Raw genomic sequence first — 24,252 nt, 5'->3', positions numbered from 1 at the left:
TAATTTCACATTTTTGTATGTCACGTGCGATTGAGAAACCCGGAAGTAGAGATATGACACAGACCCCTCGGTCTAGGGAGAGCGCGGTAGCCTGGGTATAAACAATCCGTGTCGGATACTTTCCTTTTACTTTTGTCGACGTACCGCGAAAACCCGGCATTTTTATCTGAAATACCTAGGTATGCTTAGTGGGAGTCCCACCGAAAGCTCTATGCGGTAAAAAGACCATGTTTTAAAGGGATCTTACATTGATTTTCTATGTTTTACCGCCAAGAATAGTCTCATTGTCGGCACTGTTTTAAACTATAAAATGGCGGCTTTCGCTCCTGCTTTGGGACAAAGCTTACGTTCTCGGCCGCCGAGGAATTCTTCGGGGCAACAAGGCTCCCCTAGACAGCTAGAATTTGGCTCTGCCATGAAAGACTTCAAGTCAATGTTCCCAGAAATGGACGATGAAGTGATTGAAGCCGTTTTACGAGCGAATAATGGTTTGGTCGATGCGACTATAGATCAACTCTTGACCATGGGCGCCGTTTCCGGAGAGAACTCTACTAATTCTTCTGATTTGCCGTTTCTGCCTTCCTATAATGATACCGAGACACAAGAACCTCCGCCTGCTTATACTCCTAGAGAAGGAGCGTTAATAGATGTGGAGGACTCTGAGCCTAGGCCTCTGCCGGCTCGGCCTTATTCTGCATGGAATCCACCATTACTTGGTACTTTGCCAGATGACTTCTTACGACTCGGCCCCTCTTCAATGCAAGCAAGAGTTCACCCAAACCCTCCTAGCCAAACTACTCCTAAACAACAGACCACTGCCGAGCATGATTTGGAGCAATTTCTTGAAGACGAAAAACTCGCCATGATTCTACAGAATGAAGAGTTCATGCGTGAGCTTCGACACAATTCCGATTTTATGATGTCACTCGAAAAAGGTCAGTTTATCTGAAATATATATAAAATTTGGTCCTTTTTTAACTCATTCTCAGTTTCTATTTCTTATAGGTTTTAAACTGGATAGATTTTGAGAATTATTTAATCATTTAGTAAATATGTAAATCATAGTTGTTAGATTTGTTATGACGTGTATTGACACTTTGTCAGTCATTTTATATTCTTTTGCCGTACTTCAATCATCATCATTAACAGCGCCAAAAATTTCCCTCCACAATAAATCCTTAATAGGGAGAAATCACTGATGTAATTGTGTAGAAAACCCTCCAAATTCAGTGTCACATTTCTTATTCATGCTCATCAAAATTGTATGACATTTGTTCTAGATTTTCTAAAATATGAAGTAGAGATTTTCTGAAGCAATTCCCTACACATATACTTTTTGCCTATAATTTGTTTGCCCTTCCACCCCCATTACTATGGCGAACAGCATCACTTGAATGGTAAAAATCTTCATTTTATTTAGCTTGCATTGACATTCTCACAGTTTCCCTTCAACTTAACCCATACTGTCATTTCAGTTTATTGCAAATAAAGTTTTGTACTCAATCAATTCAGAGGCTGGTACCTTATGCCGAAAAATGCTGTTACCATTTGCTATTACAGTGGCATTTTATTATAATTGCATGCACTAACTTCCCCTAACCTGTCCCTCATACTTGTTAACAAAGCCCCAACATATCTGATCCCACCTAACAGACAGACAACAGACACAGCTATCCAGTAAAAATGCCAGTGCTACGTCACAAATTCCATCAAGTGTTCCATCACTTCCTGCGCCACCACTACCAGACACCCTACCAACACCTGTCAGCTCACCGTGTGAGTACTAGTTTGGTAATACCTTCATCATAACATATTTGTGCTAGTAAAATATTTTGATCTATGAAAGGAAATGCCATTAGTGAAACTCCTCAAAAAAATTAAAGATTGCCAAAATCTCTGGAAAAGAGAAAAAGGAGGCAGTAAATACAGTTATATAGTGTAGTGTAAGTATAGCTATAGCTATAGTATGTAAAACAAGTACTGAATGTAATGCTTCCAAAAGATATATGTATTGGCCTTTAAAAGTCTCATTTTCAATAACCTTTCATCCGTGCACCCATCTGAGTATCTCCATCTTAACTAACATTGTTTGTTATTATTACTTAATGGAAAATAGATGTAGCTTCAGTGAGCACAAGTGATCATAATGATGAGGTGCGATCTGATCCAGCACCCTGCCTTGGTGCTACTGCCAGTCCAACACCCCACACCCACCATGATGACATCATGCTACGGGAGAAGCTAAGACACATGGGCAAGAGTAAGTTGCCTTACTAAAATGAGGTTCTTTTTCAAAAGGCATCTAAAGCCAGTGTATTTTCCTGTAAAAAGGGGGCTTACAGAGGAGATTGCCTGTATATTGGGGCCTCCCTCAATCTCGGAGGTTCATCTTTAGCAAGGGTGCCTGTAGCTTTGGAGTAAGTACGCAGCTGCTTTGTCTCCTATTATCTTTGCTCTACAAAGGAGTTCTTTTGTCTCTATTCTTCTCGTTCTTTGTGTCGAGGTGCTGATATTGTTCATTTGCCCAATCAAATTGCAGCTTGTAAGAGCTGCGTACTGACCCTAGCTTGGAGCTCCCTTGAGCTTGGGGTTCATCTGTGGCAAGGGCATTTGCTTGTACACAGGGAGCTAAACCTGTAGCTTGGGCACTCCCTAAGTTTGGAGTACATCTGTAGCCAGGGTGTTCGCCTGTAGACAGGGGCTTGTCTGTATTGTGAGGGATCCCTTGAGCTTAGGGTTTCATCCATAGCGAGGGTAAGGGAGGAGAAAAGAACTCCAAGGGCAATTTAGATACATCAGTATCTCACTTTTTATTTTAAGAATATTTTACCTGGCTTTGAATAACAATAATTTCTATTAAATGGTTGAATAGTATTTATTTACCTCTCTATCAACAGGCACAAGAAAGAAGTTTGATAAGATAGCAAGAGTGTTCCAAAGGAAGAAAAACACTCAACAAGTCAAGTATCCTCTTTAGTAAAACTTAACAATGCCATAGACCCAAATGGCTTTATTTCGTGTGAATTTTTTTTTATTATGCCATGCAATGTCAATAGGCACACTCTAGATGTTAGCAAAAAAAAGCCCACCAAAATCTTAAAAACTCCGCCAAGATATTCAAGAAAAACCGAATTCGAACGATTCTCAAAGGTGTCAATAATCCCATAATCCTGTTTACTTAGCTCAAAGTCCAGGTATCAACATCAGGGGAACTTAGTTTTACAGCTTTTCCCTCTAATTAGCATACAAGCGCGTCTGTATCATTATCGATGTTTTATCCGAGATTTATCTGTATTTATATCAACTTAGTTTACTCTAAATTTTGCATAGTTGTAAACAAAACCAAGATTATGTAAGAATCCTCGGCTTCCTTCGAAGAAGGCTAAGCAAGGAAGAAAGTCTTTTAAGTTTTCCGCACTCTTCTTTTCTTCAGTGCAAGCAAGCTTCGGTCTAGGCATCTTCCTTCACTTGCACGACTAGTGCTATGACATTTGAGCGCCTAAGAGTTTTCCCACTGCAAGTAGAGTGTGCAATGTGATTGGTTGCCATACGCTGCTTTATTTGCTCTTCGTCTGACATTACTGTCATGCTGCCTCTAATCTTTACACAACTTTAATCCCTCATATCTCGCAATCAAATTTCACCCCATCTTACTCTAAATATGTGAATTAAAGGTACACTTCTAAATGCCCGATTCTCACACAACTTGGCAAGCGTCTAGTATAGATATTGTTCTGTCACACCGTCCCACAGATAATTAATAGCTTTTTTGCTACGGATTTAATTAGCACGTTGTAGCCAAAGAAGCAAAATTATTCCACACCTGACTTTGACCCTTGATCATTAATAAACGCGGCTGTATTACGTCAAATGTAGACACGGTTTGTCAGTTCAGTACATGACGAAAGATATAAAGCAGATCCCGGGAGGTTACACTTTTGGTGTGTATAAATAATTCGCATGTTTAAAATTGCTCGACTTCGCACTTTGGACCAGGCAAAAGCAAGCACAATCATTAAGCTTTAATTTAATATATAGTTTGTTGTCATTTGCTTTAGTGACAACATTTTGCCGGGGCGATCGGGGTAATTACTGCTTGGGTCTACGGTATCCTTAATTGCATTTCCACTAACACCCTATTGTTACACCATATTGACACACCCTATTGATGTACCCTTGATGGTGGCATGTTGCTCTTAAGAGTTATGTGATCCAGACAAAGTTATTGTTGGTTGGCTGTTAAGTGGTCAAATCTACAAATATGCCATACCTAAAATATGGCTTTAAATGATTTATTTGGCTGCATACCATATTCTATACAGTATCTGTAATTCCATTTTATACATTAATTTCTTAACTTAGCTCTTAGCTTAATCAATGGAAGCTCTCAATCAACAGCAAATCTTCTGGAAGACTATGAGGATGACGATGATGGTAACTGATATACAGTATAATAACCAAGTGAAATACAATACAAGTTTTACAACTTATACATGAAATAATGTGCAATTTAATGCACACACTAGTTTGTCTAGTGTTGATAAAATTCCCTAAGAGGATTTCATACTATGAAGCTGGTGAATTTTGAATTAGGTAAACACAACTGAAGACCATTTTCATTTCATAATGGAAAGGGGGTTAGAAATCCGTAGTTTATGTTTGTATTTTATAAGGGACATTACCTAGTATCAAAACAAATATTGATTGGTTAATGTACAGTTCACTAATCATGTTTCAGATGATCTTTTAAATGTGATGGGAGCAGGGCGACTAGAGATAATGGATGAGAAAGCTGAGGATGACTCAGATCTGGCCTCAAGGGCACACATGGTATGATATGAATCAGAGGTTTGTTCCTTAACAAGTGGTCACTTGATGGGCGGTCACTTAATAGCTGGTAACTTGACGGGTGGTTGCTTAACAGCTGGTTACTTGATGGGTGGTCACTTTATAGGTAGTCACTTGATAGTACCACAACGTCATGCTTGTGGAGCTATTTAGTATGTCACAGCCATTTGGAGTAAGGGGGGGGGGAGTCCCTGTTTTACATGTCCATGGCATCCTGAGGAGTCTCTAGTTTCACTAGTGTTGTTCTAACCAAGAAAAAAAAATAAAGCAAGGACTTGACAGAGTCCTTGATTCCCTGAGGAGTCTCTAGTTTCACTAGTGTTGTTCTAACCAAGAAAAAAAAATAAAGCAAGGACTTGACAGAGTCCTTGATTCCCTGAGGAGTCTCTAGTTTCACTAGTGTTGTTCTAACCAAGAAAAAAAAAAATAAAGCAAGGACTTGACAGAGTCCTTGATTCCCTGAGGAGTCTCTAGTTTCACTAGTGTTGTTCTAACCAAGAAAAAATAAACAACAAAGCAAGGACTTGACAGAGTCCTTGATTCCCTGAGGAGTCTCTAGTTTCACTAGTGTTGTTCTAACCAAGAAAAAAAAAAATAAAGCAAGGACTTGACAGAGTCCTTGATTCCCTGAGGAGTCTCTAGTTTCACTAGTGTTGTTCTAACCAAGAAAAAATAAACAACAAAGCAAGGACTTGACACAGTCCTTGTTTTCTGCTTAGAGTCAAAAACACTAAGGGGGTCTGTCATTGAGTCATAATTTGTCAGAACATTGGGTTTATGGTAAGGGTGCACACGTTCTGAAGGAATATTTTGGTTCTTTTGCAGTCCAATCAAGCCACTGGTCAGCCCAAACCTAAAGTCACTTCATATGAGCCAATCGTATTCTTTGCTGAGGACAACGAGTTTGAATATAAAAATGAGAAATAGTACAGGTTATTGCTAGCAAAGATATTATAATGTAATAAGAAAAATATGCAAGGATTCACACAGAATATTTCATCTCCCATGTGTAGAATTGGCTTTATCCTTCATGGCACAGTTTTTTTATTCTAAGGGCCACGCCTATATCTTTGCATCTTGTGGTCACTCTGCCATATACGAAGGTAATACCAAGTTCTAATCAGTGGTACCCCAGCTTTTGGAAGCATGAAGTTATGTGTAAAGTGCAACAAGCAAACAAAGTTTCCTTACAATGATTTTTCAGCTCTGTTGAGCAATGTCATCTCTTGCTAAAAATTATATAGGATTTCTGTAAAGAGAATTTGTTATTGCTAAATCAAGTGTCAACATTTGCATTTGTACATGTTGTCGGTGTCTATTGAGCAATGCAATCTTGTGGGGTACGGGGACATGTGTCTCCTGCCAAATATGTACAAAAATTATAAGGAAATGACCAGTAGGGGTGTGGCTGTGCCGCCCCAATATTTTTTTTTATGTTTCTGTATCGTGCCCCCCCCGATATTTCTTCGAGATAGATAGATATGTTTATTTAACCTTTAGCAGCGTGAGAGCTGAATTACAGGCTAAGCGCAACATTTACTAATTCAAACAATACAAATATTTAACAGTGACAAATTCAGAAAAACGTTTAGTGTGACATTTCTTAAATCTATGCGTCAGCTGGTGTCTTAACGAGTAATAGTTAGTTTTTCTCGATCTTCTGCTATCTGCTATATGGTAAAGCGGATTCTGGCGATTCAAGTTTTTCATGAAGGCCTCGCATGCAAGATGCCTACGTTCCTCTAGTGTCTGGAGGCCAGACAGCCGCAGAGCATCCTGGTATTGGCAACCAGGCATAATTATCTTAAGTGCTCTCCTCTGGATCTTTTCCAGGGCTTCAGAGAGGTAACACGGAATATTTGAAAAAATGACTGAGGCATATTCAGTGACAGATCGAATTAGTGAGCAGTATACAGTTACCATATCTTCTACGGATACACCACATTTCTTAAGTGTTCTTAAAGCATATAATCGTCGGTTGGCTTTCTTGATTATATAGTCGCAGTGGATCCCCCATGACAGGTCCTCAGAAAGATAGACACCGAGTAGTTTAAATGACTTGACACGTTCAATGAGGATACCACCGGTGGTGATGGGGGGATACGTACAACTATTGTAATCAAGGAAGTCAATCGACATCGACTTACACTTGGCCGGGTTTAATTTCATGTTGTTACTGAAAGCGAAATCCTGAATGTCATTCACAATGTATTTCATGTAAGATGGCGAGTTCCTTGGGATTATCTCCAGGACTGTCAAGTCATCTACATATTTGGTACGCGTTGCCCACTTAGAAACAAGGTCATTTACCATGATAGAAAAGAGAACAGGCCCTAATTTTGTACCCTGGGGAATTCCTCCATTAAGGTAGCGAACAACCGATGAAGCAGAGCCTATGCGAACTGATTGCGAACGGCCTTGGAGGAAAGCAGCAATCCACCTAACAAGACATGGGTGTAAATTAAAATTACTCAGTTTGCGATGAAGAACGTGATGGTCAATCAGGCCGAAACCTTTTTTAAAATTCGCAAAAAAGAGACTTATACTACAGCTACCATTGTCCAAAGCCTCTAGGGCTAGGTGAATAATATAGGCGATTGCGTGTTGGGTTGATTCCCCTGCAGCAGAAAACTGTTACGTCCCTGGTCATCATTTGTACATTGTTTTGATATTACAGTCTACATTATGTGTATAAACAATTTTGTAATTAGAACTAGCTTAGCCTAAAGGGTAAATAAAGTTTAACATCCGAGACGAACAAATACGGACTATTTTCGTTACTTTAAACGCGTCAGGCCGCCATGGCGCCGTATGCTAATCTCTCTAATGTTAAGTTTCATTTAATACTTTCATACCATAAGTATATTTGTTCATGCTGATTACTTAATCACTTGGCTCTTTCGAGTTAATGCATGGTCCTTTTCAAATAAAACAATTGCTCGCATGGGAATAGGGGATACGGACATCCTTTATATCATTACCTCCTTCATAAAATTATATAGAAATGCGACACAATTCGGTGCATATTTTATTTGACAATACATAGCAAACTTGCTTAACATCCGAGACGAACGAATACAGACTAATTTCGCTACTTTAAACGCGTCAGGCCGCCATAGCGCCGTATGCTAATCTCTCTAATGTTAAGTTTCATTTAATACTTTCATACCATAGGTATATTTGTTCATGCTGATGACTTAATCACTTGGCTCTTTCGAGTTAATGCATGGTCCTTTTCAAATAAAACAATTGCTCGCATGGGAATATGGGATACGGACATCCTTTATATCATTACCTCCTTCATAAAAATATATAGAAATGCGACACAATTCGGTGCATATTTTATTTGACATTACATAGCAAACTTGTCCTTTTGAAAGAGGCATCCTCTGATCTTACCATGCTGAAAGATCCCCCGATGAGTTTCCGACCGTCACCGACCAATGCCAGTCACCTTCGGCATGTTTCGCCTGAATGGCTGTGTTGTTTTTCTTTTCCTTTAGAAAAATCGTGTTGCGATTAGTTCGAAACTGAACGTACATAGATATCCTGGACCTGTATGTCTCTTTACCGTTAATATAAGAGTTCTATGAGTTTTTAGAGTACTAAGGTGCTATTCGGAATAGATTCTGAATGGATTACTGTATGGCAACTCCAGACAACGAGACAAAAGCAATATATGTTTATTCAATTTCAATATGCAGAAAATTAAATTATAATTTAAGATAAAGTCACATGTCTCGAAGAAGCCTGTTATGTCATACACAGTCGCTTATTCTACGAGCATTGTGAAGCCTGTTGTGTCATACACAGTCGCTTATTCTACGAGCATTGTGAAGTCTGTTCAATTCTATGCTGTGGCCATGGATTCCTACTATTATCACGGGACACCATCCCTTTACTACACCGTAAAAAGCTGCTTGTATTTTACCATTGTCGCACTTTGCAGTCCACATGTTCTGGGCCTCACTGTGCTTATGTGGATAGTCGGTAAAACCAAGGAGTTTTTCAGTGGTGATCCGAAGAGACTTAGAAAGCTTCCAGAGGGACAGCGTCGCACCGTTCTGATAGCGACTGGTCCATTTTCGAAGACACTACATGTAGCCAGGATATTAGCAAGAGCGGGACATACAATTATTGTTGCAGACTTTGAGCCGCTTTATTACACTGGCGTACAGTGGTCGAAATACGTGGACCGAATGGCTTACGTCCCAGGGATTACTGAAGACCAAAAGACCGAACAAAGATACATTGATGCCATGGTCAAACTGGCGATGGATGAGAATATTGACTGGTTTATTCCCGTAAGCCATATAGCGTCTGCTGTACCGAACACTCGTGTACAAGAGATACTATCGCGTGTGAGGCCCAACATCAAGACGCTTAGTTTCGGAGACCATGCGTTGGCGAAGTTGCTTGATAATAAGGTCACCTTCTCGGCAAAATGCCGCGAGCTTGGGCTACCTGTGGCGGATTTCCATGTCGTGCACTGCGTTGAAGATTTGCAGAAACTCAGAGATGAAGGGATTTTCAAGGACTCTCACTATTTTATGAAACCAGTAATCACCGTCCCGTTTACACGTTATAGGAGTGGCTTCACGCGCATCCCTCATGATTTGAAAGCCTTCAATAATTACGCGGAGGAGATCAGAGGACAGCTGACCCGCGAAGCTTTCTTTGTGTGCAAGTTTATTTCCGGTCCCCAGTTCCTCTCGAATGCGTTGTGCCGTGAAGGCCAGGTACTAGCAATCCAAGTTGGCCCCTGCTCTAGTATCCATATAGACTACGACGTCATAAGTCACCCTGACATCCGTGATTGGACGATGAGGTTCTGCTCCAAGATGAACATCACGGGGTTCCTGTGCTTCGACTTTATTCAGGATTCTCAGACGGGGCAGGTCTACTGCATCGAATGCAACCCAAGGCTTCACTCCTCCATCGTCTCGTACGGCCAAGACCCGAGGCTTGCCTCTATTATCCAGGAAGTATTAGAGCCAGGCAGCGTCCAGGAAGGTGTCTCGATCCCGCTAGAGCCAGCCCTGGACACACCTCACGTGTACTGGTTATACCAGGAAGTGTTCAGGCTCTGCTCTGGTCAAATCGGTCCTGGGCACTTTGTCGAGATATTGTGGCACGGCCGTGAGGCAGTCTGGGATGCGGATGATCCGTTGCCGTTCCTGATGTTTTACACCGTTCAGCTGCTCTACCCTCTGGCGAAGTACATCGTGTCTGGCAACCCGTGGGAACGGGTCAATCCATGTATTGGTATTATCAAGTGAGCCTTGTTATCGGCCAACCCGAGTCAAAAGGAAGACAGAGAAGTCTTTTAAGTGTTCTTGTATAATTTGTTGTACGGTATTTTGCAACAACTGTAACAAGTATCGTATACAGCTAAATTTGTCTCCGCTTTAGCTTCTTTAACGTATAATCCATACAATAAATCGATGTATTCCCACTCATTATTATTGCACTATCTCCATCTATGCACCATCTCGAACTATAGAGACAAAAACAATCAGAATTAGCGGTGATTAGAGTTTACAGGGTTAATTTTACATCAAACTTTATATTGGCTCCTCAAACACTTAATTATTTGACTGTCCTACGCGGTTCGGTCTACCTGTGGTAGCAAGTCTAGACACTTTCACCAAGTTAGCGTTGCGCATACTTGAGCCTCAAATTGCGCGCGAAATCAAAATGGCGACCTAACAGGTGGACTTCTTCGGACGGCAAAATATTCCAATTGAATCCGCCAATGAATGGAGCCTGCAAAGACGTTCCTCCTCATCCATGCTCAGAGTCATAGCAGGTGGTGGGTCACTGGGGGCACCAATATTTCAAAAATAATCCAATTGAATCCGCCAATGAATGGAGCCTGCAAAGACGTTCCTCCTCATCCATGCTCAGAGTCGTAGCAGGTGATGGGTCACTGGGGGCACCAATGTTTAAAAAAAAAATGACCAATAACGGCGTGCCTGTGTTCCCAATATTTCCCAAATGTTTCTGTATCGTAACCCCCACCCCCATGCTGCGCTTTGGCGTTCAATTTATACTACTGCAGCGTTCACTCGGCGTTGCCGATCTTTGCACTCCGACTCGCCTACTCGTTATGTAGGCTAATCTTTATTTATTCTCCTGATAGTACACCTTATATGGCAATACACTTATCCTACATAGTCACAACTTCAGTGATGTTAAAGCGATAAACAGGACACGGACAGAACTCTGCTTGAGTTGGTCTTTTGGTAGCCCTGTGGTGGCGCCTGCTGATTGTCATAACCACATAGAAGCAGAAGATGGTAGTTATGATACTCAAAGCCACGACAATCTTGATGAGAACCAGGCTGAGTGGTATAAAGGCGCTTGCAATGTTCAGGACAATAGGGAGCACACAAGCTGAGACAATGGCGGCAATCAGGCGATTTGACGTGACATTTACCATGTGACGTAACGTATACTTCAACGAGATGTATCTTTCGTCGTTTAAAATTGCCAGGATTAAGGAGGACACCATTGAGTTTGTACGTCCGATAAACATACTCGTGTCTCAAAGCTCCCAAAATGTTTTATTGCATTGAAGAAAAAGAATCTCTTGAGCGATGAAAAGATGTTGGATTATCAAGCCATTGACTGCGTCACTGAATGCCATGGCGCCGAGAAGCAAGTTTGTCGTGTTGCGAAGAAGCAAGTTTGACGTGTTGCGAAGAGGCCTGAACTTAACAAGCGATGCGATAGCCAAGACGTTTAAAGTAAAGGTAAATGGTGCGGTGGCTGCGTTGATAATCTATGATTGCCAAGAGAGGGCGAGAGTCTCTGCTGCCCCTAGCGACTGTCGCCATGGATACTGCTGCCTTGAAAGGTGCTTGAGTTGAGTTCAAGTCCATGCGATAACGTCGTAGCGGCCATGGATCCACCTGCCTAAAGGGAAGACAAAGGCCTACTTACCTACATTTTAAATTTGTAAGCAAAATTGTGAGGGTTCTTTTTTAGCTGCGAGTAAAAATATTATTCCTTTTTCAAAGGGATAATCTGGCCTAAAAGAGTTTGCAAAATGAATGTCTTATTGAACACTCCGGCTTTTTTTCCCTCTTATCCCCTCCCCCCCCCCCTCCCAAAGAATAAAGGAACCCCAGTTATTTCATATAATAAAACAATTATTAAAAACAAGTCTCCGTCCGTACCCTAAAAACAATTCCACCTTCAAAATTGTAGACTCTTCTAGAGTTGCTTGTTATGATCCAGTCCTTACACCTATATTTAGCCATGAGACAGAATAGCACCTTGCAGTAACCACCATCTTGCCATCTGTGAAACAAATAACGTTCGAGGTATCAAAGGAATCAGGGCATTAGTACAGAGTCAGACATCAACGGTACAGAATGGTGGTTTGTATCAAGTCAACAGAATTAGTTCACCAGTGCCTGGGTTCGTTTTTGTCGATGTCATCGAGAGAAAAATGGTTGGCGAAGCAAAGAAGCATAAAAAATGCTATTATGCCCTTACTCTTGTCTAACAAAACTAATACAAAATACACTGACAAAATTCTGACAAAGGCAAATGATTGCTAGGGTGAGCCAAAGCTCGTTCGCAGGGCAGTAAGCACAGTAACCAAAGTGGGATTAAAATGGCTAGAGTGCCTAATGGCACAATAGCCGGATTTAATTAAAATCTTATTCTCAAGATTACAACTGTCAAAATTATGCATTTCACAAAAATGTGCCCAGCGAAGGTGAGGGCCAGACTACTGCCACAAGCCTCAGAATGAAGGCCGCCCCACACTAGGAGTCATATTGCCTTTGTCAAAAATGGGGAAGAAAAATTGTGGTCTGACATAGGAGGACACGCTACGCCTGTAAGCATACCCTTGCTAAATGTCAAAAATTATTGCATTACATCGTTTGAGAGACCCGAGAGGGGACCCGAATGTACTTCTTAAACGCATCTGACTTCCAACGCCCCATTAAACGTATTTGGGCGTCAGACATCCCTTTGTCAGCCGCAAAGGATGCAGCACCTATACGAAAACTATGCCCTTTAAAGCGTTTGGGGTCTAGCCGATTGACCTTAAGAGCTGCTTCGAGACGCTGAGAAAAATTAGAACGGGGAACAGGAGAGCCATGCTTGTCAATGAACAAGGGACCAGGGGTACGGCCGCGCCTACTTAGGCTTAGAGCACTTTCACTGGGCACAAGCCATCACTTTGTTTACCCACTTCAATGGAATATTGTCTATTCAACGCAACATGCTTAAAGTGAACGAACGTTACCTTCAAGGCAACAACCTCACCTTTGTTGACAAGCTTAGTTAATTGAGAAATCTGTAAAACATTCTCCCTGGTGTATTTTGACGATAAGGTAAATTCACCAACTCTGAGGAATGCATAAAATGCAAGAAGGCACATAGCTTGGAACATAGCTGCTTGGTAGTCATCGCTGCATATCAGAGATGCAGACCCGATAGACGGTTAAGTATAGGCAATGTAATTGGCAATCGTGTGTCAATCCTATTTTGAACTTTAGAGTAGTTTTTGTAGGGTCGGCTACGCCTGGAAGCCGATGGTAGTATCCTAAGGCAGACACATAAGTGCTAACCGTTGTGTGGGCATACCGCCGCTTGTAAAAGTAAGCTATGAACAGCGCCAGGTCGGCTGGCTTAATTGGAATAGCAATGTGCGCACTGGCAAAGATGGAGCCATGAAACTCTCTATAAAGAGCCCAAGCCCTCCTGTAAGTTGGCAAAGAGGACTGTTTGAGACTAGATGAAAGTAAGGTTTTGACTATGGACGCCAATTCTTTGGCAACAGGTGCTCTGGTATGGCAGTAGGAGTCTGGTCCATGGAGGCTGGAACAAGGCGATAGAAGCGAGGCATCTGCAAGCGGGATAAAGAATCTGCAAGATCATTTTTTACGCCTGGGACATGTCTTGCTCTAAAAAGTATGTTTTCCTGCAAGCAGACTAAGACCAGTTTCCTAACAAAGAACATCAAATCTTTGTTTTTGGAGGTACAACGATTGATCACATGCACGAGAGCCTCGTTATCTGTGTAAAAAGTGATACATTGGTTTGCCATATCCTGACCTCATAAGAAAAGACTCAAGACGGTCGGGTAAAATTCTAAAAAGACGATGTTCCTGTTCTGCCAATCCATGGGCCACGCCCCATAGCACCAATGGTTACCAAAAACTGCCCCAAAACCGAGACTACCAGATGAGTCCGTGTACAGTTGCAAATTTTCACTGGATAGCCAAATATCATTCAAAAAGAACGAACGGCCATTGAAAGAGTGAAAGAATGACTTCCAAGTTAATAGGTCAGCCTTAACCTCACGAGAAAGCTTTTTCTTGTGGCTAGGAAGCCTAAGCCCTATTGTAAGATCTATGATGCGACGGAGGAAGGCCCTCCCTGGAACCACTACGGAGCAAGCAAAGTTGGGAGTACCAATCAAAGACTGTAATTCTTTGAGAGTGACCTTCTTCCAACCCATGAAGTATTCAATCAGTTCTCTGCACTTGGTTAATTTTTCAATGGGAAGGCAAGCCTCCGAATTTAGGGAGTCTAGCTCGATACCCGCAAAGCATAGGACCTGCGAAGGTCCCTCAGTTTTCTCGGGTGCCATTGGGACCCCTAGAAAGCTACAAAGTTCCAGAAATGTAGGAGGCTGGCTTGTCAACTGTTATGTGCAGGTTCGGTAATGAAAAAGTCATCCAAAATGTGAATAATATTTGAAATGACTCTTTTATGTTGAGCAATCCACTGGATGGCAGTGCTGACCTCTTCAAATGTTTTACAACTACTAGCAAGGCCCATGGGCAGGCATTTGTCGAAATATAGTTACCCAAACATTTCATACCTAGCAGGTATTAATCCTCAGGGTGAATGGGAAGTATCCGGAAGGCATTTTTGATATCAGTTTTCGACAAATAACAACCCACGCCTACCCTCTTTATCATTGCAATTGCATCATCAATTGAGGCATAATGAACACTCGTGTGTTCAGTGGCTATGCCATCCTTCACTGAGGCGCCCTTGGGGTGAGAAAGGTGATGTATTAGCCTAAACTCACCAGCCGTTTTCTTAGGCTTCACCCCAAGAGGTGAAACTCGGAAATCGGGAAGTGGAGGGGTTGCTGATGGCCCCTCAATACGATTAAGTTCCATTTCTTTAGTGAGCTTAGCAGAAACAGCTTCAGGATTTTGCTTAGCTGACAACGAGTTATTCGTTTCAAAGGAGGACCTAGCTCCCAAAAAATTAACTCTAAAACCGTAGGTGAAACCTTCCCTGATACAAGTAGCTCTCTGGCTATCATATCCTTGCAAGAGATCATTTAGTCTGATGACCCTTACTGGCGTTGTGAGGGGTTGCGGTGGAGCGGTTTGGAGTTTGCCCATTCGGGGAAGGACGAAAGGAACACTTTGCTAGGGAATGCGTGCCCTGGCAATCAGGACAGACATGTTTAAATGAACATTTGCCTTAACAAGGTTTGCCTGTATGAAACTTAAAGCAAAAACCAAATGGTATTGATTTTTTGCCTTTTCGATCATGACTGGGGGCAGAACGGTTAGACGGAGAAGCTGAAGAAACTGCTGGGTGGCAACGTAGCCATAGCTCCCAATGCATAGCCTGCCAGGGGTGACCGCTGGCATCCTGAGCCCGCAAATAACCATAATTCTCATCGTAATATTTCCAGCGGGCACCCCTGGTGGCAAGATCATGAATAGTCTCGCTGTACTTCATGAGGTGTGGTGCATCCTCTGGGAACCGGGTAGTGTAAACGGCCACAAAGATTTTGAAGGCAGTAGTCCAGGCCTCAATGTTTGTTATGTTTCTAGGCTTAGATTTCTGCTCAAAAGTCAGCAGAGGTGTGTCTGTTGTGTTATCACCTGACACCTTAACATGATAACTGTTTATTTTCTGTTGGCTACTAACAATGAATAACCCAACAAAAGGGCAGGAATGTGCAGTAAAAATTTGCTCAAATTATTAACGATAACACAACAAAAAAGTCTCACTGACGACGCAATGTTACGGCGTGTTGTCAATTGCTGCAATTGCTGCAACCTATGGTTGAACAGACAATGAACATTATAAAGGTTGGGTTGGTACTACAAGGATTAAATAACCCCAAATAAAGATGAGTGCGTGGCATGATGTCTTGTAAAAACCTTTCGCGTAATATCCTTAGTACGCCCACAGGCACTCGGTGTGAGTGCGCCATTTAAGACCCAGTCTCCTTTTATTTGTCCGCGCGCCACAGAAGTCCCAGTACCCCCAAATTCCCATTCCGAAAATCAAACTAGGGAGCCTGTTTTAAGTCTAAAATTTCCAAAATAAAGATATAGCATTTTTTTTTTTCAGCCAGTCAGGGAGGCTCTACAATCAGATTGAGTGGACCAGTGGACTGTTGTCATCTGGCGAAGTGACAAAAACCACCATAGGGTACTTAGAAAACACAAAGATGTATCTAAAAACTTTTACTTAAGAGCGGGATATATTTTTAGGGTTATGCAATAATTTAAAACTTGTAGGAACGTGTGGAGATAAAGAAAATGTTCTCCACTACCATTATTGCGCCATAACATACGCATTTCATCCCTGTGGGTTATCCTTATCTAGGGGATAATGTCAAGAGTCAAGAGTCATTATTAAGACACAAAACGGGAAATTCTTCTCTTCTTACAAAGGTCCATCTATTCCTTGTTCTGAGACGTGTAGCAATACAAGCAGCTAACTCTAGAGAATATAACACTTACTAAGCAAAACTCTCGAAGGCTCGAAGGTAAGGTTTCATTTGTGCCATTGTTTTCGCCAGTAAATGCTTAGGTACAAACAGATAGTAGTTCTTGATCTGAATACAATTACATACTCACGAGGTAACACGGCAAGAATGTTTTTTGCAGAATTCCTTATGTATGGGCTTAGTGATTGTTCGAGTTTGTTAGAAAAGGTTCATGTTCTGTATGACCTGGCTATGCCACACAATTAGTTTCAGGATTTACCAAGGGTGAGCCTATTAGTAGTATGTGCAAAATGTGCCGCAGTATTCCATCGCGAGCGTTCTCTTTTTTCAACATCAAAAACTATTATCAAAAATTTATACCAAATCACAGGCTTACCAACCTCTCAGTCAGTCCCCAGTCAAGCTTAGTAACTAGCTCGAATATTTTCGCGTTACTTGTTACCTCAAACGTTAAAAATACCATTTATTCTGAATAAATACACATCACAAAGCAATGAGAGTTTATTGTGACCTTTATTAGACAATTATAGGACAATTACAAGAGGTGATCAATCGTGAAAATATTGGAGCTAGTTACTGGGATTGACTGGGCACCTGGAGGTGCCACAGAGTAATTTTCGAAATTCTTCTGCTTACTTTCAAAACGCAAAATGGCTCCGCCCCCAGTATTTATGTGATCTTTTTAAACCTTCCCTTCCTAGCCAGTCCCTGAGATCAGCAAATCAGGGACTGCTTACTGTTCCCCGCTCCCGCACCGTAACTTTTGGGGACAGATCTTTCTCTATAGCCGCCCCTAAATTGTGGAATAACCTTCCATCCGCTATAAGAAATGTTTCTAGCGTGTCCATTTTTAAGAGCCAACTGAAAAGGTTTCTCTTTGAATAAAAGAAATAAAGACATTTTAGGCATTTTATTATTGTTATTATTATTAGTAATAATATTACCAGGAGGTTATAGACAAATGACGTCAGGAACGACGACATCAGATATAAATAATGTTGTCATGTTTAATTATGTCATCAAACTTTGGACATGACTGTTGCAACGTTGTTGGCGGATGGTGGTCATCTGTTTTCACGAGATCACACGGTAACACATCTCGTATTGACAAAGCTGAATAAATTAAATGTGTACTTGCTATAGCCATGATAGATATTATAGTAGAAAGTCACAAACATTTAGATTACGTTGGACGTTTTTACTGATAAAACAACAACAATACAAAGTATTCTGGTAAGGATAGGATGAGTGACATCCTTTAATTCGATGTTGCTAATATAAATGATGACTAATTTCGTTGCATAGCTCACAGGAATCGCCCATCCTCACGTGAATAACAATGATGAATTAACTTTGTTTTTAGAGGCCATTTATTCACGAGAAAAAGCCTTACGTGTTGCATAATATATCGCTCGAGTTATTATATAGTAAGACAGCGTTTTTTTGTTCGTGGAATCTTCGGTACGTTTCGGTAAGTTTCCGGACATGCTTCGTTTAGTAGGAAAGAGAGCGAATGGAGATGGAGAAGGAATAGGAGGTGCACGATAAAATCGACTAAAACCGAAGAAAAAGGAGGGAAAACCATAGACACAGCAAAATAGAAAAAAAAACCTACTTATCAAATATTTCCTGCATTATGGAATATACCGAAAGAAGAATTCGATTTTTCTAAAAAAAAAATCGATTTTTAAAAAGTTTCCGCTAAGAGCAAGAACCCGCGAATCCAATTATGTTGCTTCTGTTTTGTTTTACCTGTTGTTTATTCATCAATTTATAATTATTTTTTTCCTGTTAGCATGAAATACAGCAACATTGAACCAAAGCATCTGCCAGACAACGCAAAGAACAAAGGTCCCTATGGACAAGAGAAAATTAGCGGCCAATCACTAGAACCAGAAGAATGCAAAACAAGAAAAGACAAACGGACAATAACCGCAGAACACAAATTGGCGGGGTCCACTATAAAAACAGATGCAACAACCAGTCCTTTTGAGTCGGAGTTGAACTTGGATTATCTACTCCCTGTCGCGCAAAAATCTGTAGATATTAATTTAAATTATTGTGCCAACGAACTCCAAACTCACAGGAAAGATCAGTGCATTGATGATGAGAAACTGAGAGGACGTCACGCACTGGTAGAGTCTTGTATAAATGAAAACAAAGCGACACGTTCGTTGTTGTTTAACAAGGAAGGCGGGGGGCCAGCCATTCGAGAAAGCTACCCAGACGACCTTTATTGTGAGCGCGGCGGGGTTTACTCGAACGATGACTCAAGTATGAATCCAACGTGTCGTCTTATTTCTCGACGATTTAGCAAGTTTAGTTACGTAACAACTAAAGAAAAGAACAGCTATATCAGTCTTTACAACATCATGAAGAACAGACCGGAAAACGACAGAGTCTTCTTCACCCGAACCAAGACCTGCCGCGATAACAAATCAGCTAGTTCTACCTCAGACGACAAAGTTCAAGCTACTTTGGTGGGGAATCACTCGGATTCTTACCAAGATAACCACAGAACGGGAATAACAGAGCGGAGATATGCGTCCAAAGTAGGGGAATGGTTAATTATCGACCTAAATAATGATACTTTTGAGTTGGAACAAGCACGAAGGACAAGTGTAGTACGAGCGAAAAGGAGAGGAGGACTGAAAACCGGCATTGACTGTGCGGTAATGTGATTGAACCTAACATTTACTCTATTTCACGTTATCTGGAATCAATCAAAGCTGGTATCACTTCCTTGACTTTTGCATTGTTACCAATAGACTTATCGCCAAAAGTATTTACTCTACTTCACGTTATCTGGAATCTATCAAAGCTGGTATCATTTCCTTGACTTTTGCATTGTTACCAGTAGACTTATCTCCAAAAGCATTTTGACGATTAATCTGTGGTCTTGTAAGAATAAGGTCATTCTCTTAAGTACGTATTAACTTTTAGAATTGATTGATTTAGTGGATTGATTTTATATTATCAAATGATATCCGCTCTCAGTATGGATAGAAAAAGACGTGTGTTCGCGCGATGAAAATAAAATTTGCAATATTGAGATATTTGGTCAATATTCGGAAAATAAGACCGTGGCGTAGGGGCCCAGGTCGAGTAATTTGTGACGTCGATCGAGATGTCAATCAAAATACATAAGAAAATGTATGTGCAGTGCCCGTCTTTTTAGTCATCTTTATATCTCAACCTGGTACTAGTCAACTAATTATTCAACAAACAAACCTGCACAATTTAGCATACATTTTGTTTTCATTTTTTGAGCGCTTTTTGCAGGCGCAACCAAGAATGGCAATATTTCCACAAGCGCTTGCAGTTTTTGAAACCCATTTTTCGCGTATAATTATTGGCTTAGCATTGTCTTTGTTTCATTGTTCGTGGGTAGCATTGCAATATAAAACTACGCTTCTATACAATTTTGTGGTATTGCCGTCTCAGAATTTTAACGTGTCTTGTTTTTTGATTTTCCGCCAAAAAAGAAATGACACTCTAAATTCAATCCCCGCCCGAGGCCTCTCTATAACACAGGTATAGCCGTTGCGCTCGTCGCCTATCGCCCGACGGCCGCGCGCGCGCCCGCTTTACAAAAAGATGAGCGCCCTGAGTTCTCTGCTTGACATGTTCTTCTTTCCATTGTTGGTGGGTAACTTGCAATACAAAACTCTTCTATACCAATTTGTGATATTGCCGTCTAAGAATTTTAACGTGTTTTAGGTTTTCCGCCAAAACAGAAAAGGACACTCTAAATTCAACCCCCGCCCGGGGCCGCTCTATAATGTCTTGTGCACACTAGCAACATAACGACATAATGCACACTACGTTTAGCCCGACATAACGACATGGACATAATGAGCGCCCGCCTACGGTGCTCGCTACACGATACATCTATGCGCTTGCGCCGCTGAACGGCGTACTTGTATTATAACACAAAAGCTTTCCCAAAACAGCCGATGATGGGTATTTTGCTGGGATGACAAAATGGCGACTGACAGAACCTCTTTAAGTGAATGTTATTTTGTTAATGACCTAAGATAAATTTATCTTAGGACTTATACATTAAATATTATCGATAACTACTTCTGAGTCCCGAAAGATTTATTTTTTGTATAACCAAAGTTCAGATATTGAAGTCTTAAAAGCGTTTTGATTGTTTTTGTTTTGTTTTGCAGTATACAATATAAAAACATACGTGAATACACGGAGAGATTTTAGCATGGACCTCCATCGACATTGACCAGCGGACGAATTTCGCATGTTTAGGAAAAAAGATATGCGCAAATGATAGGAGTAGAGATTTTCTGGAAAAATCTTTACTCCTTGCAAGTTGAAAAATAATGGGCATCTTAGCACCTCCCCCGATAGGTACCTTGCCTGGGACATGAAACAAATAATATGCACCCCGTCGCTTATTCGAGCAATCACCGCACTGAATGTTAATCACGGACAATTTTACGTGAAAGAACAGTTACATTGATCCAACAAGGCACAGTCATAGGTATCATATGGCAAAAACCATAGTATTTGAAGATTCCTTAATAAGAAATAACCCAATTTTCGGCCGCCAAAGGAGGGGGGGTGCGCTCGCACCCTGTGCACCCCCTGTGTACGCGCCTGGTAGGCATTAAAAAAAGCACCAGTTGACTTCTAAGTATGTGGCTGGAAAAACAAGAACGACACATAAACAAGGCACAGGAAAAACAGAATTAACGCAGATTGTGTTGTGTCTTGTGTTTCTCAACTGTTGAAACAAACAACATGGCAAGCGGTATTGAAAGCAATTCTTTTCCTTTGTATTAAGCTGATGTAATTAAGTAGGAAATCTTGGAGGTTCTTGGTTTTGATGTTTTTTTTTCTCTTGGATCTCTTGTACTAAGATTCTGCTGATTTGCGAGAATCCAATGAAAAGAATGAAAGGTAAAACAAGACTGATATTTTTAATAACTTGATACTATTGACAACCAAAATAACCTTGCTTTGGCAAGCAATTAATGCCTTAGAGTTTTGTCACGAGATAACGAGTACACTATTTTTGACAAGTCACAAGAGTAAGAAAAATAGTTTTGGGAAAAATAATTGGACACTAGTTTAGGGCATTTGCAAAGGTCGAGGGGAGTAGGTCGAATTCCAAAAAACAAGTTTGTGTTTCTATAAAGAGAGCTGAGCAGTCTAGAACGACACACTCCTCAATGATGTCAGATACGGAGAAAACAAAGGCTAAAATGAGCGAGGATAGAAAGAAATCTACGGAGAAAAAGATCAGAGAGGAAGAAAGTGAAAGCAACAGGGATAGTTTCGCTTCGATGGAGGCAGAGCTGGTATTGGAAGAGCAGATTTCGGGAGCTGAGGTGGAACGCACTGAAACGGAGTCACAACCAATGGGGATTTCGAAGGAGAAACCAAAGCGGCGAAAGTTCAGTGGAATTTTTAAGAAAGTTGAAGGGAAGAAAGAAAAGACGGAAGAAAATAGCAAGAGAAATAGCAGTGTTTCGCAGGACGGAGCTGTAGTTTTTTCTGGAGAAGAGTTATCAGACGAACAAATAACAGAGGAAACAGAGCATATTGAAGAAAACCTAAAAACTGCGGAGAAAACCCAAAAGCGGCGGTCATTCAGAATGTTCAAGAAAAAGGATAAAGAAATAAAAGAGATAGATAATTGCGTCACGGAGAAAAAGAACAAAGAAATGGCACGGAATGATCAACAGGAAACAACCGTCGAAACAGGAATGAGAGGAGATAACGTTAAAAATGAGGAGATTGCTGAAGATATCATTGCGAAGTTTTCAGAAGGGAACCAGGTAGAGGAGAAAGTAAAAAAGCGGCGTTCGTTTGGAATTTTCAAGAACAAAGACAAAGAAAAGGATAAGGAGAAAGCAGGAAGCGTGATTTCACTGAATGCAGCAGACGAAGAGAGAACAAAAGAGGGAACGGAGACAGCAGAGGCTGCTGACGAAATCCTTGTTGAGAAAACACAAGTCAAAGAAAAGAAACAGCAGAAGCGAAAGTTTAGTTTCTCAAATAAGAAAAAAAACAAAGAAAAAGAGATGGATGTTTCCGAATCGGAGGAAAAAGGCGAAGAAATGGCACCGGGAATGTTTAACGAAGAGGGAATAAAAGATGAGGACTTTGAGGAAGATGAGGTTAAGAAACATTCCCGTACGGAGTATTCAGAAAAGAACCAGCGAAAAGGCATGTTTAGTTTCTCAAAGAAGAAAAAATCTAAAGTAAACGAAAAAGATGATTCCGGTTCGGAGGGAAAAGGCGAAGAACTGGATTCGGAGGGAAAAGGCGAAGAACTGGTGCATGAAAATCCGGGTCAACAGGAAACCGTGGAAACAGTTGGAGAGGAAATAAAAGAAGTGGACTTTGAGAAAGAGGAGATTGCTGAAAATTCATCTGCGGACGTTACAGAAAAGAAACAGCGAAAGTTTAGATTTTCAAAGAAGAAAATTCAAAAGGTGCAAGAGTTAGACAATTCTGTTGCGGAGGCAAAGGATAAGGAAAAGCCAGTCAATGGTTTCAAGGAAAAAGAGACAGGATGTCAAGTCGGGAGCCAATCAGAAGAAGAGGACCCCGTGGTAGCAAAGTCTGAGGATGAAGTAAAAGAGGAGGCGACGGAAGAGAAGAGAACAGAGTCCGAAGAGGCACCGAAAAGAAAGAAATCACTCAAGCGCAGACTCAGCTTCTCAAGAAAAAATAAAGCAAAGAAAACAGAGGAGAAACAAGATGAAGAAGGAGAAGCCAGGGAGGGAACAATGGATGACAACGAAGTGTCTCAAAAACCAGAACTTGTGAACCAATCAGAAGCCGAGTCACGAGAGGCTGGCGGCACATGCGCAGAAGGTGACGAGAAAACAGCTAACGAACTTGCTTTGGCAGACAGCGACACGAACGATACATCCGACACGGAACAGACGGAGAGCGAAGAGGAAAGTGGATATTTCAGGTTAGGCATAATTTACAGTATATTTGAGGCAATTTTCAGACAGAAAGATAAAATGCCGGAAATGTCTGTAACAAAGTCACGCGAGCTCGTGATTTATACAGTTAACCAGGGGTACATCAGGATAACGGATGCGTCCGGCTCGATTTTCACTCAGGCAAGCCAGGCACCACGCAGGGCTGTCATGTATCTACTTCAATTACTTGTCAAGAAATATCCACATGCTTTTAAAAACCTAAAAAAGCGCAAATCTAAGAAAAGCAAGGGAACGTCCGACGTTGCCAAAAACCCAGTAGCGGAAACGGACATATTTTAAAACGCATAGTTTTGTTAGTAGGTTATGGGGATTAAATTTCAATTGATTACGTGATTTTGTGTATGTTAAGGTATGTCAGAAGTTAACAAGCGCATTCATCATGCTATGCTTGTCGTATCATTTTTGCATAAGAAAATCTCTTTTGACAATGATACATAACGAAGATGTGTAAAATTCAGGCAATTTTGATACAAACATCACTCTTGATTGTTTGATAGGACTCTATTTTGCCCCTATCAAGTGAAAAAAAGAAAATAGCTACCTACATATTGGAATAGAGAACAAGAAAATTATTTTTGTAGTAGTAAATGTGCTTCTGGATATTGTAGAATCATATAAGACTTTTAATAACAATCATAGCATTGACAATTTTTTCTCTCTTTTTACCCAAATTGCTAGTTGAAT

At 41.0% G+C, this 24,252-nt stretch overlaps 3 protein-coding genes across 4 annotated transcripts; all 3 read left to right on the top strand.

Annotated features, from left to right (window-relative positions):
• Window positions 1–86: 86 nt before the first annotated feature.
• On the top strand, window positions 87–6,270 carry LOC5513090 (CUE domain-containing protein 1). Of its 2 annotated transcripts, XM_032382596.2 has the most exons (8): window positions 87–935; window positions 1,654–1,776; window positions 2,117–2,260; window positions 2,898–2,964; window positions 4,370–4,434; window positions 4,739–4,830; window positions 5,674–5,780; window positions 5,903–6,270. In XM_032382596.2, exons 1-7 carry the CDS (start codon window positions 311–313, stop codon window positions 5,773–5,775), a joined length of 1,218 nt encoding a protein of 405 aa, XP_032238487.2. In that variant the 5' UTR covers window positions 87–310; the 3' UTR covers window positions 5,776–5,780; window positions 5,903–6,270. The 2 variants fall into 2 exon arrangements, with proteins under 2 accessions (XP_032238487.2, XP_032238486.2); XM_032382595.2 differs by having other exon boundaries at window positions 5,674–6,270.
• Window positions 6,271–7,885: 1,615 nt separating this feature from the next.
• On the top strand, window positions 7,886–10,307 carry LOC116618645. The gene has a single exon (XM_032382594.2). It carries the CDS (start codon window positions 8,604–8,606, stop codon window positions 10,125–10,127), a length of 1,524 nt encoding a protein of 507 aa, XP_032238485.2. The 5' UTR covers window positions 7,886–8,603; the 3' UTR covers window positions 10,128–10,307.
• Window positions 10,308–21,780: 11,473 nt separating this feature from the next.
• Window positions 21,781–23,847, top strand: LOC5513093 (spore wall protein 2). Its single transcript, XM_001633333.3, has one exon. It carries the CDS (start codon window positions 21,781–21,783, stop codon window positions 23,845–23,847), a length of 2,067 nt encoding a protein of 688 aa, XP_001633383.3.
• The last annotated feature ends 405 nt before the right edge of the window (window positions 23,848–24,252 follow it).

The sequence above is a fragment of the Nematostella vectensis genome, chromosome 4, assembly GCF_932526225.1.
Source record: "Nematostella vectensis chromosome 4, jaNemVect1.1, whole genome shotgun sequence".
Lineage (NCBI taxonomy): Eukaryota > Metazoa > Cnidaria > Anthozoa > Actiniaria > Edwardsiidae > Nematostella > Nematostella vectensis.
Note: the sequence above shows the minus strand (reverse complement) of the source record. Positions and strands in the feature narration are given on the sequence as shown.